The sequence below is a fragment of the Lontra canadensis genome, unplaced genomic scaffold, assembly GCF_010015895.1.
Source record: "Lontra canadensis isolate GAN:19392208 unplaced genomic scaffold, GSC_riverotter_1.0 scaffold66, whole genome shotgun sequence".
Classification (NCBI taxonomy): domain Eukaryota; kingdom Metazoa; phylum Chordata; class Mammalia; order Carnivora; family Mustelidae; genus Lontra; species Lontra canadensis.
In genome coordinates, this window is record NW_022631060.1 from 4,952,075 (window position 1) to 4,970,017 (window position 17,943).

At 49.7% G+C, this 17,943-nt stretch overlaps 1 protein-coding gene across 1 annotated transcript; it reads left to right on the plus strand.

Moving 5' to 3' along the window:
* The first annotated feature begins 661 nt into the window (after positions 1 to 661).
* LOC116880204 (solute carrier family 22 member 20-like) lies at positions 662 to 12,962 on the plus strand. Its single transcript, XM_032879070.1, has 10 exons — positions 662 to 1,235; positions 2,540 to 2,643; positions 5,338 to 5,492; positions 6,022 to 6,190; positions 7,295 to 7,418; positions 8,936 to 9,051; positions 9,359 to 9,573; positions 10,773 to 10,881; positions 11,487 to 11,690; positions 12,437 to 12,962. The coding sequence occupies exons 1-10, from the start codon at positions 807 to 809 to the stop codon at positions 12,540 to 12,542; spliced, it is 1,731 nt and encodes a 576-aa protein (XP_032734961.1). The 5' UTR covers positions 662 to 806; the 3' UTR covers positions 12,543 to 12,962.
* Positions 12,963 to 17,943: the final 4,981 nt, after the last annotated feature.

A 17,943-nucleotide genomic window follows, 5' to 3' on the forward strand; every position in this document is an offset into this window, starting at 1 on the left:
GGCTCGATCCCAGGACCCTGGGGATCACAACCTGATCTGAAGGCAGACGCTTAATGGAGTGAGCCTCCTGGGCTCCCGAGAATTTATCACTTTTTGTTGCCACACGCACAGCTGTAATGATGCCCGTGAGCCTGGGGACGATAACCAGTCTGCAGGTCTCCAGTAAATATTGACAATGGACTTATGCAATTAAGACACAGGGAACTTACCTGGAAGGCTTCCGTTGAAATGGTCATGTGAAAAGTTTGTTCCTTGAAGAAATATCCTTTCTTTTTTTTTTTTTTAAGATTTATTTGACAGAGAGACAACGAGAAAGGGAACACGAGCAGGGGGAGTGGGAGAGGGAGAGGGAGAAGCAGGCTTCCTGCCAAGCAGAGAGCTTGATTCGAGGCTGGAACCCAGGACCCCGGGATCACGCATGACCTGAGCAGAAAGCAGACACTTAACGACTGAGTTCAAGGTGCCCCTTGAACAAATATTCTTTTTTTTTTTTTAAGATTTTATTTATTTATTTGACAGACAGAGATCACAAGTAGGCAGAGAGGCAGGCAGAGAGAGAGGGGGAAGCAGGCTCCCTGCTGAACACAGAGCCCAATGCGGGGCTGACCTGAGCCGAAGGCAGAGGCTTTAATCCACTGAGCCACCCAGGTGCCCCTGAACAAATATTCTTAAGTGGAAACACCTTATTTCCTGATGCAGAGCAAATAAGATGTGATGATATCATGGTTCTGGACAGATACCCAGAAGCTCTTTCCCAAGAACCCACTAGAAGGAGGTGAGAGAGTCTATAAATTAGACCACGGTGCATGTGGGCAAACACCTCCATCAACAGCCACAGCAGAGAGCGCACCATGGGCTTCTCGGAGCTGCTCCACACCATCGGCGGCATGGGGAAGTTCCAGATCCTTCAAACTGCCCTCATGATGTTCCCCGCCCTCCTGATTAGCTGTCACAGCTTTCTGCAGAACTTCACCGCCATAACCCCAGAGCATCACTGCCGGCCGGCCAACTGGACCAATGGGTCTCATGTCCCGGGCGGTGTGGGGGATGGGGACTTACTGAGGGTCTTCATCCCCCTGGACGAGGACCAGAAACCTGAGCGGTGCCTGCGGTTCTCTGAGCCCCATTGGCAGATCCTAAGCCTCAACGACACCTCCTCTTTAAGCTTGGACACCGAGGTCTGCCTGGACGGGTGGGTGTATGACCAGAGTGTTGCCTCCTCCATCGTTTCTGAGGTGAGACAAGGCTACAGCTGAACACTGGGTCTTTAGATGCTTTTTTGTTTGTTTTATTTTAATGGAGACGTAAATTTTTCCATGAAATGCTCAAAATTTAAGTGTGCGGCAGGATGACTTTTACATAGGTAAACACCAGCTCAAGATACAGATTGCTTCTAAGGAACCCAGAAGGTTCCCTTGTACCTTTCTACGTCACTACGTCACTACATCATTATACACCCACCCCCAACACCCATGGGATCGTAGTATGTGTTCTTCAGTGTGCTGGGATTTTTTTCACTCAGTATGGATTTTTAAGGGTCAATCATCTTGATATATAATTTGGGAGCTGGTTCTTTCTCAGGGCCACGGAGCATCCCATGGCACAAATATGCTACACAGTCTATGTCCTTTCTACCGAGAAATGCACCTGCACTGTTTCCGGTTTGGGGCTATTATGAATATCACGGTCATGCGTGTTCTTGCACACGTATTGGGGTGGACGCAGGTTTTCATTTCTGCTGGGTGTATGCCTAGGAGTGGGATTGTAGGATCATAGAGTGGCCCCAGATTCTGCCAAAGTTTTCTCTGTGTATAAGACATTCGGACATGTCGGAGGGCTCCGTCCTACTGCGTCCCCAACCCCGACACTTGGTCTGATGTTTTTATTTTGCCTTCACTTAGCTATTTGCAAAGCAGTCAGAAAATCGACACGACATCCATTTTCCTGTGTGTGTGTGTGTGTTTGTGTGTTTTAAGATTTTATTTATTTATTTGGCAGAAAGCAAGGGAGCACAAGCAGGGGAAACAGCAGAGAGAGAGGGAGAGGGAGAAGCAGTTTCCCTGCTCAGCATGTGGGGGTCAATCCAGGACCCTGTGATCATGACCTGAGCTGAAGGCAGAGGCTTAACCCACTGAGCCACCCAGGTGCCCTTGTTTTCTTGTTCTCTCCCAAATTTCTCAGACCGCTGAATGAAATGGGAACAAAAAGAAGGAAAAAAGGAAGCCTTTCCAGTAAACTGGGTCTAGATTTGTGTTGGTTATCTTTCTTTTAGGGTAGAGGTTTCCTAAGACTTGGGACCAAGTGTTTCATGAAACATCTGGGATAATGTGCTTAATTCATCACAGTGACGCTGATATCGAGGTTTCCGCCACTTAAACTAAAAGGGCCAGTGCTCGTGACAGCAGGGTTATGAGCTGAAGGGCAAGCTGCGGGACCGTATGAGCATGTAAGAGGTGACAAGGCAGCTCTTACTATTCTACGGAAGCCACACGGTGAGGGTACATGAGCCACCTGCTGACAATTGTCTCTTTTCGTCCAGTGGGACTTGGTGTGCAAGCACAAGTCACTGAAGTCCATTGCCCAGTCCATATACATGATGGGACAGCTGGTCGGAGCTACTGTCTTTGGCATCTTCTCTGACAGGTGAGGGGAGGAGGCCTGAGGAAGTCTCCAGAAGCTTCCAACTAGGCTAGAGTTCATGCTATCCCCCCACTGTCCTCAACGGCTCAGGACCCCACTGGAGAAGACCCCCGCACCTCCTTCTCCCTGCCAGACGGCCAGGGCTGCCCCCCGACACCTCAAACAGAGGGGTCAGGCTAGAGAGCCCGCCCCTCCCTGCCCGGGTCCCGGACACCCCACTTTTCTAGAAGACAGTCCCTGGGCCTGCATCTAATGCGGACTGGGGGTGATGACACCTCCCTCTTATGTTCTGCAATGAATTGCAATCATGAATCTTGAATTACTCTCTGCTTGGGGATGAATTTGGAGTCACGCGGCCGAAAGCCTTCATCATGGGATTGGTGATGAAAGTGGGTCCGTGGTCTCGTTTCTGCCAGCCATGATTTCCCCGTTGGGTTGCCTCCACGGGCCGCCTCCCCAGGAAGCAGGAGCCCCTGGGACGGTCATTGTTGCTGTGAATGGCTGAGTCTATGCAGCACTCTCCCGGGTCCTCCCAACAGCCCTGGGTGGCTGCTCCCATTTCAGAGAGGACGTGGGGCTCAGCACCACTGGTCCCACGGAAAACTGATTCCACTGTGGACATTTTGTCCATGTTCTTGGAAGTGAGGACAATGTTCTCATCAGGAAGCAGCTTTGCGCTCGATGCCATATCTAGACAGATGATCCTTGTTCAAGCCGAGCAGGCCAAGGCACATTTCTGAGAACTCCACTCCCGGGTACAGCGTCTTCTAATCTTTTGCCTCTCTGGTTTTTGCCAGCCTGTTGGATGCTTCCCCCACCCCCACCCCGGTGCCGCAGAAAGAACATGGCGGGTGGATATTAGTGGAGCTGGGCTCTGCCCCTCTAGGAAACCTTGGAAAGTTCACTTAGCTCTTGGGATCATTTCTGTACAACTTAGGGGCTCTCCCAGTCACCCAGTGACCCCAGTCGCCCGTGTCTCCCCTGGCTGGGCTCCTGGAACACTCAACCGCAGTCCCCTGTGCTGGGACACCCAGCCTTAAGCTCTGGGCAGGAGGGGCTGGCAAAGCAAAGGCCTTGCTCATCGGAAAGGAGGTCACCTGGAGGGCCCCAGACTCTGTCCTCCCCACCACCTACTCAGAGGTGAAAGGAGGGAATTAAAGTCATCTCCATGGGGCTGGCAAGGATCTCTTGCTTTAAACGCCAGTCCCCAGTAACAAGGGGCCTGCAGCCTGGCCAGCTCATACTGTGCATACAGATGGCTGAGAGCTGCAGCACATCTTAGTAGAGCTCCAGGTCAAGAGCTCTCACCTCTGGGAAGAGCCCAGGTAGGAGCTGGATGGACCTCCAGAGTCTGTGAACCCATCTCTTCTCCACTGTTTGCCTGATCCCTTTTGAGACCTCCCCTTGGCTCCTCCTCCCCTCCCCCCTACCTCACCCACCATTTCCCTCCTCTCCGGTATCCCAGCAAACCCTGTCGGCTTTGTATGGCTCTGTATCGTCACAGACCTGGACCCACCTCCTCCCCTCGCCGCCTCCTAGGCCACCACTCCGGGAGCAGCCTTGTTCCCCTTGCCCCTGGCAGGCTGCAACAGCCTTTGAAGGAGCCTCCCTGCTTCTTCCTGTCCCTGACCCCTTCTGTTGCTCTCAGACTGATGGGTAGAGCGATCCTATCAGGTTCAGAACAGACCCTGCCCTTCCTCTGCCAGCTCGCCGGTTCCTAGCCTGTGAAGCCTGATGGGTGCGTGGGCTGCTGGCCCTGCCCGGGCTGGCCCCAGAGCCACTGCTCTAAACCCAGCACCCGCCCCGCCCCTCCTACTCCTTCCTCCTGCCTTTGCACTGGCTATTCCCCCACCAGGGGCACTAGTCCCAGGACTCCTCTTCAGGCCACGTCTCACAGCCTCAGAGTACAATGATGGGGATTTCTCGCTGGCTGCGGGTGTGGCGCGTCATTTCAACTTAAGCCTCTGTTTTCTCATCTGTAAAATGGGGAAAATGACACTCTTGACCTTAGATGACACACCTCGGTGCTATGTCCGTGGCACTCTGTGGTGTCACCCGCCCAGAGGAGCCCTCTCCGGCCACCCTATTTACGACAGCCCCTCTGACGTCCCCTGTTCTTCTCTGCTCTGCATTGTTCTGTGGCCTCTGATGGTCTGTGTGTTTTACCTACGTATCTTCCTTATTGTCTGATTCTCGCACAGGGGCCAGGGCAGTGGGTACGGGTAGGGGGTCCCATGGGAAGGGGCAAGGGAGCTCCTGGTCGAGGCCTCAGCACTTGGCACCTGCCTAGCACACAGGGGTCTGAGAGGAGGTAGAAGAGAATGAGTATGGGGTCGAGGGTCCCTTGGAACATTAGAGGCACTGCTCGCACTCCCTCCCCCATGGGGCAGGGACCAGAAGCCACACTCAGATGCTCATCACAGCCCCATCTGGAAACAGCTGTACTTCAACAAGGAACGGAGCCAAGAGGCAAAGAATTAACCCTCCTCCCCTGGGGGAATTCTAGGCCTTGGCAACTCGTGTGGGGAGGGGCGGGGGCAAGGAGGGAGTCCCTTCCCAAGGCCTTTCCTAAGGATGCGGGGGAGTGAGGGGCAGACTGGTGGAGGCGAGCAGGCTGGGGCGAAAGCGGGGGCAGAGAGGCCACTTGGCAGCCGGACCCCAGGGCTCAGCCGGCCGCTCCGTGTGTCCCGGTGGCAGGTGTGGACGCAAGACGGCGCTGCAGAGCGGGATACTGCTGATGATCGCCACGGGCACGAGCGCCGCTTTCTCGCCCAGCTTCCTGGCCTACTGCGTGCTCAGGTTCCTCAGCGGGATGGCCATGACCGGCATCATTATCACCAGCCTCTGCCTCAGTGAGTACCCCTGCGGAGCCCCGTCTGCTCCGCTCACCGCCGTGCGACCCGGGGGGCCAGGGGGCCCTTCAGTTACCCTGTCTGGGCCTTCGTTTCCCCATCTGTGATACGGGGTGATAATGATCGAACCTCCCTCATCTCATACATATTTATAGAATGATACCTGGCCCCCTCGAAGACCTTCAGGAAATGTCAGCTCTTTGAAGGTGGTGGCTTAAGCTAGCCCCAGGCTCGAATTCCCAGCCCCCGGGGACATATTCCTTGCCTGTGTTGGGGGGGAGCGATCCCAGATGGCCCTGTACAGGGGTGTTACAAAGATCAAATGAGATGGCAAAGTTGCTTGGGATGCTCAGGACAGTGTGCCCTGCATGGCACTAAGCGGGGTCAGAGCCCGCCCATCAACAGGGTTCATTGGGGGCAAGTTCCACAGGGGCCTTGCCTGGGGTCCCTGCCCCTGACTGACCCAGGCTGACCTCTCTCCCTGGCCCTGGGAGCTCACTACCAGCACTGCCACACTTGTCATCCCCAGCCATGGAGTGGACCCCGACGCAGAGGCGGACGCTGGTGAATATCTACACCATGTACATGATCACATTGGGCCAGGCGGTCCTCACGGGCCTGGCCTACCTCATCCGCCCCTGGCGCTGGCTCCAGGGCACCCTATCTGTCGCCTACGTGATCATTCTTCTGTACTCCTGGTACGTCAGCTCCCAGACGCCCCGTGGCCTGCACAGAGATGCCTTGTCTGGTCTGACTTCATGGGAAGTGTTTGCTGGCCTCAGAGCCGAACTTGGCTTGGCTCTGCTGAGATCTGACCTCCTTTTTTTTTTTTAAATACTCTTTTTTTTTTTTTAATGTAATGTTAATCACCATACAGTACTTCACGAGTGTTTTTTTTTTATAAAGATTTTTCAAATAGAGTTCACAAGTAGGCAGAAAGGCAGGCAGAGAGAGAAAGAGAAGCAGACTCCCTGCTGAGCAGAGAGCCCGATGCGGGGCTCGATCCCAGGACCCCGGGATCATGACCTGAGCCAAAGGCAGAGGCTTTAACCCACTGAGCCACTCAGGGACCCCTTCATTAGCATTTTGATGTAGTGTTCATGATTCCTTGTTTGAGTATAACACCCAGTGCTCCATGCAATCCGTGCCTGCCTTAACACCCATCACGGGGCCAACCTCCTTAAGGAGAAAAGAGAGGACCCTTGATATTCGAGGTGTTTTCATTTGGTTTCTTTTTCTCCATATCAACCTTGGCGAATCGTCCTGCGCCATCTGGGGTTCTAAGTGGCTGCACACTTGACCCCACCAGCCACTGAGAAGAGGTTTACCTTACAAATCCAGAGCCACAGGAAAGTAGGCAAAATTCTCAAAATGACAGTGGAGACCCAAACTAGCGCCATGAGAGGTATTGAGAGCGCAGCATGAAATGAGAAATGCAGGAGACAGAAAATGTGTACAACGTGGTCATAGTTTTGCAAAAACAAACTCGTGCCAGAATTTGTATCTTGCGGTAGGACCAAAAGAAAAATGGCGGAAACAACCAACCACTCACCCTTTCACTGCCGCTCCTCCCATTTTGTTCTTTCCGATTTTTCTCTTGGATCTCCCTGTTTCCAAGCGGGCCAGCCCTTGACCTATGGTGCTTGGGAGTGTGAGCCCCATACCTGCAAGAGCACTGTGGATGGAGATCCCTTGGCCCTTCCAGCTGGTCAGGGATAGGGTTGGGCTCAAGGCTCTGCCTGTCTGATCGGTCCCTCCCTCCAGACCGGTCCCTCCCTCACCGCACGCCCTCTCACTGTTAGGGGTCTGCCAGAATCGGCTTGCTGGCTCATCACCCACAACAAACTTGACAAGGCTGTGAAAAATCTGCAGGCTGTGGCAAGATTAAATGGCAGAAAGGAGCAGGGGAGGAAACTCACTCCAGAGGTAGGCACAAAGGGAACCCACACACTACCCAAACCCTTCCTCCTGAGTTGGCGGTAATTCTCAGTGAGGGCTTAAGTTGGCCTCCTGAGGGTGAACAAAGAGGTAAGTTTCTACATCCAGAAGCAGTTGCTGTCACCATCAGATAGGCAGAGGACCTGTGGCGAAAGTGTCTTGTTACACCCTTTCTCAGAAGCTACCACAGGGGACATTCCACCAAAACAAGGATGTAAGCCAGGGAATCCAGGAAATAGAAGATCCCAAATAGGAGAAAGGTAAAAAAGAAGGGAAAGAGTTGGACAGAAAACCTAGAGAATGACCAGTCTGTACTGAAACAAATGAATAGACATAAACCAGAGGCCTTTCATGAAGGAAAAAAATGATCTTGATAGATTGCTCATTATACTTTATCCTCTTAACAGGAGTTTTATCATTCTATCAAAGAATTTGGGGATAAATAAGTGCCAGGTACTTAAGAAACCAAGAATATTAGCAAGCAAATACACAAAAGAGGCAGTTATGAACTCCAGGAAAATAAAAAGCTCACATCACAAAAAGAAATGTAATCAGAGTACATGACATGGTTCAACTCTTTTTTTTTTTTTTTAAAGATTTTATTCATTTATTTGACAGAGAGAGAGAGATCACAAGTAGGCAGAGAGCGAGAGAGGAAGCAGGCTCTCTGCTGAGCAGAGAGCCCGATGCGGGGCTCGATCCCAGGACCCTGAGATCATGACCTGAGCCGAAGGCAGAGGCTTAACCCACTGAGCCACCCAGGCGCCGCCGACATGGTTCAACTCTTAATGAGACTTACATTGGGAGAATTACAGAAGGGAAGGGTTAGGTCAGAGGTAGTAGAGTTAAGAGGGTTAAGTCTTCATTCTTTCTTAGCATAAATCAATCTAAAGTTGGGAAATCAAGCCATAGCAGTGTAGCGTTTTATCCAGAAATAGGAAATAAGTATGAGAAGAAACACCTAGAAGAGTAGAAGACAGTTCTGGAGAGGGGGAATTGAGAGTGGTACTGGAGAAAGGGGAGGCAGGGACCTTTCTAACTATGAACATGAAGAAACAAAATAACAATGGCTAAGATCCCAGACTTGGGGCCATTCACCGGGGTTTGACTCCCAGCTCCCTACTTAGAGCTCTGTGACCTTGGGCAAATTATTTAACCTTCAGAGCTTCTGTTTCCTCTTCTGTAAAAAGGATTGCAGAATCTCCCTTACATTAAATAAGTTAGTTCACATCCAGTACTTAGACCCCCATCTGGCACATAACAAGTACTCAATAAATGGTGGTCATTGTTGACCATCAAGAAACACTAGTTAAAAGAAAAGGAGAAGTTGCTGCATAAGAGAATACACGCCCACAATTTGAAGTCCTCTATTTCTCCTTGAGGGTGTGTGTGAAGGAACTGGCCAATGTGGGAGGAATCAAGTAATTGTAGGGCATCGGGAAGTGGAAGGACTAAGGGCTGGAGCCCTTTCTTCCGCCATCCCCACTCTGGTCTTTTCCTACTAGCTAGTAAGGCTCCACATGCAGGAGGACACAGCAGCTATCAAGGAGACCCCATTCTTCCTCGATCTCTTCCGCACTCCGGGACTCCGCAGGACAACTTGCTGTATCTCCCTGGTATGGTGAGTGGTGGCCCAAAGAGTGACAACCCCCCACCCGAATCATTCACCTGACGGCTGCTCCTGAGTTGTCATTCCTTGGTGCCCCACTGGCTTGAGACAGAGATGAAGGCAACAGATCATGGCGAAGCAATCTGAGAAGATGGGAAAACCTGGCAAAGTCTGGAACCAGAGAGGATTGGGTTTTAGAATAGGATTGCATCCTATCCGTGGCCAGAATGTTGGAGAGACTCCTTCCATTGGAAAGAAAGGCAAACCATGGGTCACCTTTAGAGTAGGAAGTAAATTGCCGGCACTTTCTCTCCTCCAGGTTTTCCTCAGGCTTCTCCTTTTTTGGGCTGGGTTTGGATGTGCAGAAATTTGGGTTCAACATCTACTGGACACAACTGCTGTTTACAGTCGTGGATGTCCCCATGAAGCTGGTGACGGGCCTGAGCATGGGCTACTTTGGCCGCCGAATCACTGCCATCTCTTTGCAGCTGGTGGCCGGTTGCGCGATCCTTGTCACTGCGTTTCTTCCTCGAGGTGAGGTTTTCTTCTGGGTCTCGTGAAAATTCTCTTCTGATATGATGGATGACACATTCTGGTTTGATGATTCAGAGCAGACTAGAGAAACAGATGAACCTTTTTTCAACTGGTTTCCTGTGATCATGGACAAGTCGACCCACTTACCCTCCATTGACCCTCACAGTTGTTTAGAAAGAATAATTAAGAAGCCCTTATTTGGGGTTGACTGCCTGCCAAGCACTGTGCTAGCCCTTCACATGTATCAACTCATCTGATCGTCATAAGCTGCTGTTATAACTGAAGCATAAATAAATAAAGCACAGAGAGGTGAAGTGACTTGTCCAAGGTCACACAGCTAATAGGTGCTAACATCGGGGAAAACAACATGATGGTGGCAAGGGCATTTTGTTATAGCAATCTCTATAGTTTTCCATGTTTGAAATAATTTTTTAAAAATCATTAAAGATCCTGTGTAAAAAGTTGATATCCCAGTCCCCAGCTCATGGGAAACATTGAATAAATTTTAGCTATCATCATTAGGTAAGTTTATAAAGATATAAATTCAGCCTTCTGAGATCTAGTAGCAAGGGATACTAATCTGAGATGGTTGTGGGAATCACAGAAATCTAGAATCCTGCAAGTGGGAGATGTGTTGAAGACTGTCGCATCTATCATTTCACTGATGAAAACCCTGTGTCTGTGGGACAGTCACCTCTCCAACTCCCCAGGACAGGGCTAAATCTCAGCATTCCTCACTCCCCAACTGCCCCTGCCTCATCTGAAAATAGCAACTTTGGTTGGTTGTTAGTTATTCACAGCTCTTTCTCCAGCACCTGCCTACCCTGGGGCTCAGACCAGACCCAGGTTCAGGGAACACAGAAGCCTTTAGGGAGACAGACTGTAATTAATTGCAGTTGAGATCAATGCCTCAAAGGAGATGTCCAAGGAGTAAGGGAATATATGGTGGGCTCTGCTCAGTGAAACAGATCAGGGAAGTCCTCCTCACCAAAGTAGCATTTGAGTTGAGAAGGATGAGAAGAAGATGAGAAATAAGAAGGTAAATAGTGGGGAGAAGAGCTTGCTGAGGAGGGAGTACCGCCAGTGCAAAGGCCATGGGGCCAGGAGGTGCTTGACACAATGAGATGTCAGAACAGGTGATTGCATTGACATTTCATTAACTCCCTTTTTTCTACACCCCACCCACTGCCTTCTCTCAGACTTAAATACCTTTAAGATGATCCTCTGTTTGTTTGGGAAAGGGAGCCTGGCCGGCTGTTTCAGTTGTCTCTACCTATACACCATGGAGCTCTTCCCAACCGAAGTCAGGTAAGAAGATGGGTCAGAGTCTCTGGGACCAAGACGGAAGCCTCTGTCACTCAGAGCTGGGCCACTAAGGAAACCAGCCTTCATTTGGATATGGTTTTGTGGTTTCATGTCTCAAAAGAGCAGGTTCATGTCCCTATTTTAACGTGATTTGGGGTATCGTAGGACATTGCTCTTGGAATAGTGACGGGAACTTGGCAGGCACTCCATAAGTGGTATCATGTCTATAGCTTCAGAAAAATGTCAGTATCCCAGATAATGGTAGGAAATGAGGAGCTGAGGAGTTGAGTGTTGGAGCAGCACCCAGCACAGAGCACGTGCTCAGTATCAGCTGTCGGGCTTTCCGTCATTATCATGGTTCCCAGTAAGCATCCCCCCGGCCGCACCTGAGATCAAGGTTCCCTTCCCCATGATGTGCCCCCACATGACCCATCCCAGGATCAGGCCCTTTGCCACGCAGCCTTCTTATCTCTCGGGCACCAGCCCTGACACTCAGGGCCTGGTTCATTCATTCATTCACCAAATCCTCTCAGGCTTGGTGCAGGTGCTTGAATTCCGGCAGTACACCTGCACGGTCCCAACCCTTTCCGTGTTCTCTGTCTCCGCAGGCAGACGGGGATGAGTGCTGGGATCTTCAGCACACGCCTGGGCTCCCTCTTGTCCCCCCTGGTCTACATCCTGGGCAACCATAGCCCAGTGCTACAGCCGGTGATGTTTGGCCTGGTCCCTATCCTGGCAGCCACAACGGGCTCCTTCCTGATAGAGACAAACAACCAGCCGTTGCTGAACACCATCCAGGAGACAGAGAAGAGGTAGGAGACTTCCTGCTCCCATCTCTCCAGCATCTCAGAAAATCCTTGTAGCCTGTGGGGATGCAGCAGTGGAAAAGGGTCCGCTGGGGTTCTTGCTGCCTTGGCAGGAGTGGGGCACCCCCCCTGGGCCCATGTCAGGACCTCTGGGGCCACTCGCACTGCCCCTGCCCCTCCTTCTGTAAATGTCATAATGGCTTCAGGTGTCTTAAAATTGGTGGTGATCGTCTGGGAGCCTGAGGAAGCATTTGGAGGTAAATCACACAGGAGGCCATATACAGTGCTGCCAATTTCTCCTTCTATTAAACATCATCATTTTGTATGTGGAGGGGAGCTGTCGCATGGCTAAATCCCTCTTGTCACCTAACCTGTGGCTGCAAAACCACGTGGTAGGGACCAAGTGAGTCAGTCTGTCCCTTCAGATGAATTTCAGCCATGCTTTCTAGGCTAGAAGGAAGACGGTCATCTAATCTACCCACGAAGCACTTCTTTGCAAGTGGGTTCCTTATCTGTGGCTTGGAGGATCTGGGCTGGGCTTGGGTGTGTCTGCAGGTCAGATGGGCTGGGCTGGGCTGGCCCGGCCTGGGGGCACCTCTCAGGCGGCAGCTCTCCGTCTCCATTTCACCCTTCTTCTGGGACAGCAAGCACCCTCCTTCTCAGGGCGGTGGCAGAGACCCAAGAGCCCATCCAGCTATGAAGCTCTCGCTTTTCCGCTCAGAGCGTGTTGTTCTGTGTCTCTCCTTGCCCAGAGTGAAGATGGCTCGTGACAAGCAAAGAAACGTCAGTGAAAATACCACAAAGAAAGGATTGGCCTCACTTCTCCCAGAAAAGACAAAAGTAGAATGCACAGTGTGATTTCTCCGGACCCACACCTATATTCTGAATGGCCCTTCCTCTCTCTTCACTTTCTCATGTTTTGGAAATGTGACACGTCTTTCCAAGGAAATGCGGTGGCACCTCGCTTGACCGCCATTGAAAGCAATGATAGGGGCTGTGATCTGGAAATATTATAAGGCAGATGAGTCATTCGACTTAGAGACCAACTAAGAAATGACACGTATTGGACAATCTGTGACATTTGAATATGAAGAATGAGCTTTAAGTAGATATGAAGGGATCCGTCGATTTTGTGAAGTGCCATTAGGTTACAGAAGCCAATGTCCCTTTTTAAAAAAGAAAAAAGATGTGAAGCTGAAGTATTTAGGAATGAAATGAAACATCGGGAATTTGCTTTAAAATTCTAGAAAAGTGGACAGAGTGAATGCCAGGGTTGAAGCAGGGAAAATTTGGAAAGTTTGGAAAATTTTTTTAAGATTTTATTTATTTACTTGGCAGACAGATCACAAGTAGGCAGAGAGGCAGATGCATGGGGGTCGGGGAGCAGGCTCCCTGCTGAGCAGAGAGCCTGATGTGGGGTCGATCCCAGGACGCTGAGATCGTGACCTGAGCCGAAGGCAGGGGCTTAACCCACTGAGCCATCCAGGCGCCCCTGTTTGGAAATTTTTATGATTGAAGTATTTTTCAAGTCCAACAGCTTTCTTCTATGGTTAATCTAAAACAAAGACATGATGGCTGAAAACGTCCCCCCAGGCTGCCTCCCCAAGGGTTTTGTCTCCTTGGTGGTGGCTCTTATCAGACCCTGAAGCCCTTAGTAGCCGCAGCTCAAGGTCATATCCTACACTGCCTGTGGATGACCCAACCAGTTCTGTGGGGAGCAGCCCAGGGAGGCAGCCCAGATCACGGGGTGGATGCCTGAGACACCAAAAGGCCAAAAACCTAGCAGAGCTTCCAAAGAGAGGTGGTGGAGCGGTGTGTCCAAGATACTGATCAGAGCGCTATTGACATAGTACCTTTTGCTAGTTACTGATATCACTAAGTTTGGTAATGGTCATTTTGATATACAAGGACATATGCTTGAGACCCACAGGGCTTCAGTATGGAGAAGAGCCTCCTGAATTTCTGAAAATGAGGGTGTCCACTGGTTATCACCAAGCTTCTCTATCCAGCATGGGCATGTAAGTGTATGTATTTTTTTTCCCTACACCTAAGTTTTCTCTAACATAGAAGACATATGGATTATTGAGGTGTTCATGTTTTTGTTACTAGCCTCTGATCTAATGATGTTAAATAGAATACAATAAATTCTGCTAAGTTTCTCAATTGCTAATTCATATTTTGTTATTTCTGTTTGTTTACTTATTTATCTGCTTTAAGTATGAACAATTAACCAATATCCAATTCTCGTTTGAATTATGATTATGAATTATATCATGGTTTGTTTTTAGAAATAAAAATCCTTTTTTGGAAACAGATAATGATTGAACATAACTGAATTAAAGTAGTACATCAAAGCGGACTATAAACCTTAACTGCTTCAGAAAACCTAAGTTTAGGGGCTCCTGGGTGACTCAGTGGGTTAAGCCTCTGCCTTTGGCTCAGATCATGATCTCAGGCTCCTGGGATCGGGCCCCACATCCGGTTCCCTGCTCAGCGGAGTGCCTGCTTCTCCCCCTCTCTCTGCCTGCCTCTTTGCCTACTTGTGTTCTCTCTTCATCTCTTTAATAAATAAATAAAATCTTAAAAAAAAAGAAAGAAAGAAAGAAAACCTAAGTTTACAAAGATTTAGATCAGGGGCACCCGGCTGGCTCAGTCAGTGAAGCAAGTGCTTCTTCTTCTTCTTTTTTTTTTTTAAAGGTTTATTTATTTGAGAAAGAGCGCGTGACGCCACACACACCGACACACACTCACAGCGGGGAGGGCCAGAGGGGGAGCGAGAGAGAATCTCAAGCAGACTCCCTGTTCAGCATGAGCCCAATACTGGGCTTGATCTCAAACCCCTGAGATCATGACCTGAGCCGAAGTCAAGAGTCAGACACCCAACCAGCTGAGCCATCCGGGTGCCCCACGAGGAACTCCTGATCTCAGGGTTTTAAGTTTGAGTCCCACATTGGTTGTAGAGATGACTTAAAAATAAAATCTTTTGGGGCACCTGGGTGGCTCAGTGGGTTAAGCCTATGACTTCGGCTCAGGTCAGGATCTCAGGGTCCTGGGATCAAGCCCCGAATGGGCTCTAGGCTCAGCAGGGAGCCTGCTTCCCGCCCCCCTCTACCTGCCTCCCTGCCTACCTGTGATCTCTCCCTCTGTCAAATAAATAAATAAAATCTTAAAAAAAAAAATTTAAAAATAAAATCTTTAAAAATAAATAAATAAATAAAATATTTTGATCATACCTGAGTTCAAGAATGATAACTCATATACGAATATGATTTCACATATCATACAAATTTCTCAGAATTTTAATGATTAACTTTAGTATTTCCTATTTTGCTTGACCAAGGCCTTAAAAATCTGTATGATCTTTGTTTTATTTTTATTTGTTTATTTATTTTTGGTGGGCAGCAAAATGAGGTTTATTGAGCGATAGTGAAGGGATAGTACAAAGCTCTCAAGGAGGGAGGGGACCCAAAGGGGTTGTCACCGGGAGTTTCTAAGTCTAGGATTTTTAATGGGCTCATTGGCCAGCTGTTTTCATCTGATTAACCCTCCCTGCACCTGTCATCCAATCAAGTTTCTGTCACCTATCTATCCTATGGGAAAGGATGGAGGGCTCCTTCCAGGGCAGCGTAAAATCCTTTAAAGGGTGGTTTCCTCTTAAGGTGTGGGGGGTCCCTTGTTTCTGCCTGCCTGCCTTCCAATTATCCTTCATCATTCCCTCCTCTAAAGAGGTAATCCTAACTACTGTCAGAGAAAAAGGGTGATGACCAATCGTAGCTACTTCCTGTTGGTCAGGGGCATGGATGGGGTGGCAGTCAGGGCTCCTCTCATCAAGATCTGTCATGAGGTCCCCTGCAGGTGTCTGGTTTGACCTCCATGCGAGGCTCCTTCTGAACCACCACCATTTGGAGTTCGATGATCTTTATTCTGGAAGATCTAAAGTGGGTCAGAGCACTTAGGAGGCAAGGCCCAATGCATAATGCAATACCGAGTACAGCCAGGGGTCCGGCAAGAAATAGAGTATGTATTTGTGAGGCGACGGCAGGCAAAAGGAAAAAGACTTATCTGTTTCTTGTGCCTCCAAGACAAGTTTGAGGTCCTCTCTGGGTTCCCAGAAGGATTTCGGGGACCCAGTCTTAGGCACATTGCTGTTGGGAGTTGTCCCTGTGTGCGGGTCTTCCCAGACTGGCTCTAACAAGCACTTGGCCCCCAGGGTGAAGTGGGAGAGGTTGGTTATTTGGGGGCTGGGAGTTGGGAAGCTTCTTGCAAGAGGGATGAGATGATTTATTAAATCAAAGACTTCCTTGTCTGTCAGCAGGTCATTGACAAGGAAGGGTCTCCCATATAACGTGATAGGGAGTAGAGACACCCAATTTTTACTTGTCTCTTGTGCCATTTCATTCTTCCAAGGATTGACGTCTTCAGACACGGTGTGATAGAGCCCCAAACCTTGGCTACTCCCTCTGCAGGGCCTGGGGGAGTCCAAGCCAAGGGATCTTCTGGGGCTTTTTTGGTTCTAGAGGGAAAGACCTTAACCCAGTAGGTGAGGGTGTCTACCCAAACCAGGGGATACCTGACCCTTTGCCCGTCTTCCCCAGGGTAACTTCCTACTCGCTGTTTGCCTCTGGGGACTTGTGAATGGGGTAACTGGTCATTCTTCACGTTTTTCCTGTCCCAGAATCAGTTTCATAGACTCGGGAATCAAGGGAGCTGGCAGCTATAGCTGCCCCTAAGGCATGCCGGCCAGCCCCCAGCCCCCAGCCCCCAGATGCAGCTCTTTGCTGAAGTGGCCCACTCGCTGTTGAACTGGGACCCGGCGCCTGGATTAGGACGCCCGAGGCCATTCCCTTTCTGTCACATCCTTCACAGTGGAAAGACTTAGAGCTGGGCACTGAGCAAGGCCCTCTTGAGATTCTTAAAATCTTTCTCTGACTCTGGATCCCACATTAATAGGTGGGTACTGGCTTGTCTGGGTGTCTTTGATCAACCAATAGAGGGGACCTGCCCTTTCTCCGTGACCATGTCCTATCATGTCCTGATAACCTTTCCAACAAGGGAAAGCAGTGGGGTCCTTAAGGTATATGGGGACAGGCACTGCTTATGTTAAGTCCCAACCCACCTTGGCCTGAGATGCCCAGACCTGGGAATTAATATCAGCCTCCATTACAGGGAGGCCATTGCCAGCCTGCCCAGAGGCCATCACTATGAGAGTTTCTCTTTACCTAAGAGATGTTTGGGGCTTCCGGGCCTTAAAAAAGTGAGAGAGGCAGCTCTTCCTGCCCACAGGTCCTGTCCCTGTGCTTCAAAAAAAATCTTTTTGCACCAAAGCTTCTCAAGAATTCTTTCTTGGCTGTTGGCTTCGAACCCTAATGTCTTTCCTACATCCCTGTGATGGAACAGCATTCGGGGATTTCACCAGCTGGACCCCAGGGCCTGATGCTCACTGCCTACCTGCTTGTACTCCCTGACCTTTGTCTTACATTTCTCCTTCAGCTCTTTCCAGCTGACCTCAACTGCAGCAAATGAAACCCGAAAACACGCCTTAGGTGATGGGTGATGTGGGAAACAAAGGCAGAAGAAAAATTATTAAATTTCCTCACTACCCCACTGACAGTCCTGGAAACAGGCAGGGGACCTTCTTCCTCTAAGGACTCAATTGCCTCGATGATGCTACTTTCCTAAGGGCAAAAGCCAATTTTAGCCCCACCCCCCACCCCCCAAGATCCTGTAAGTCCACTTTAACATATAAAAATTCCTTTAGAAGATTCCTTTATCTCTAAACCCCATCAAGATCCATGTTAGCAATCACCTCCCCGCCAAGCTTATGGCCCACCGGTATACATCTGAAGAATCTCATGACTAAGGTTTTATTAGACGGTAATAAATCACATTTTGGCAACAATAGCTAGTCTCCTCAAGGTCCTGGAAACCTTGCTTCCAAAATTCTTTAGAGACTTACACTCTCCCTAACCCCCACCCGACTTGAATGTATGTGATGGGCCACTTCTTCTGACCCCACTGCAGCTCCTTCTGTCTATGGTCCTGTCCCCATGCTTTAATAAAATCACTTCCCCCCCCCAAAAAAAAAAAAAGAAAAGAAACGAGTGAAAGAAAGAAAGGAAGGAAGGGAGGGAGAAAGGAAGGAAGGACGGAAGGAAGGAAGAATGGAAGAAAGAAAATCAGATCTCTCCAGGTGCATCCCAGAAGATGAGAAAAAAATCTGGCTAATGGGTCGCCCAGTGATACCCTTAAGGACAACATC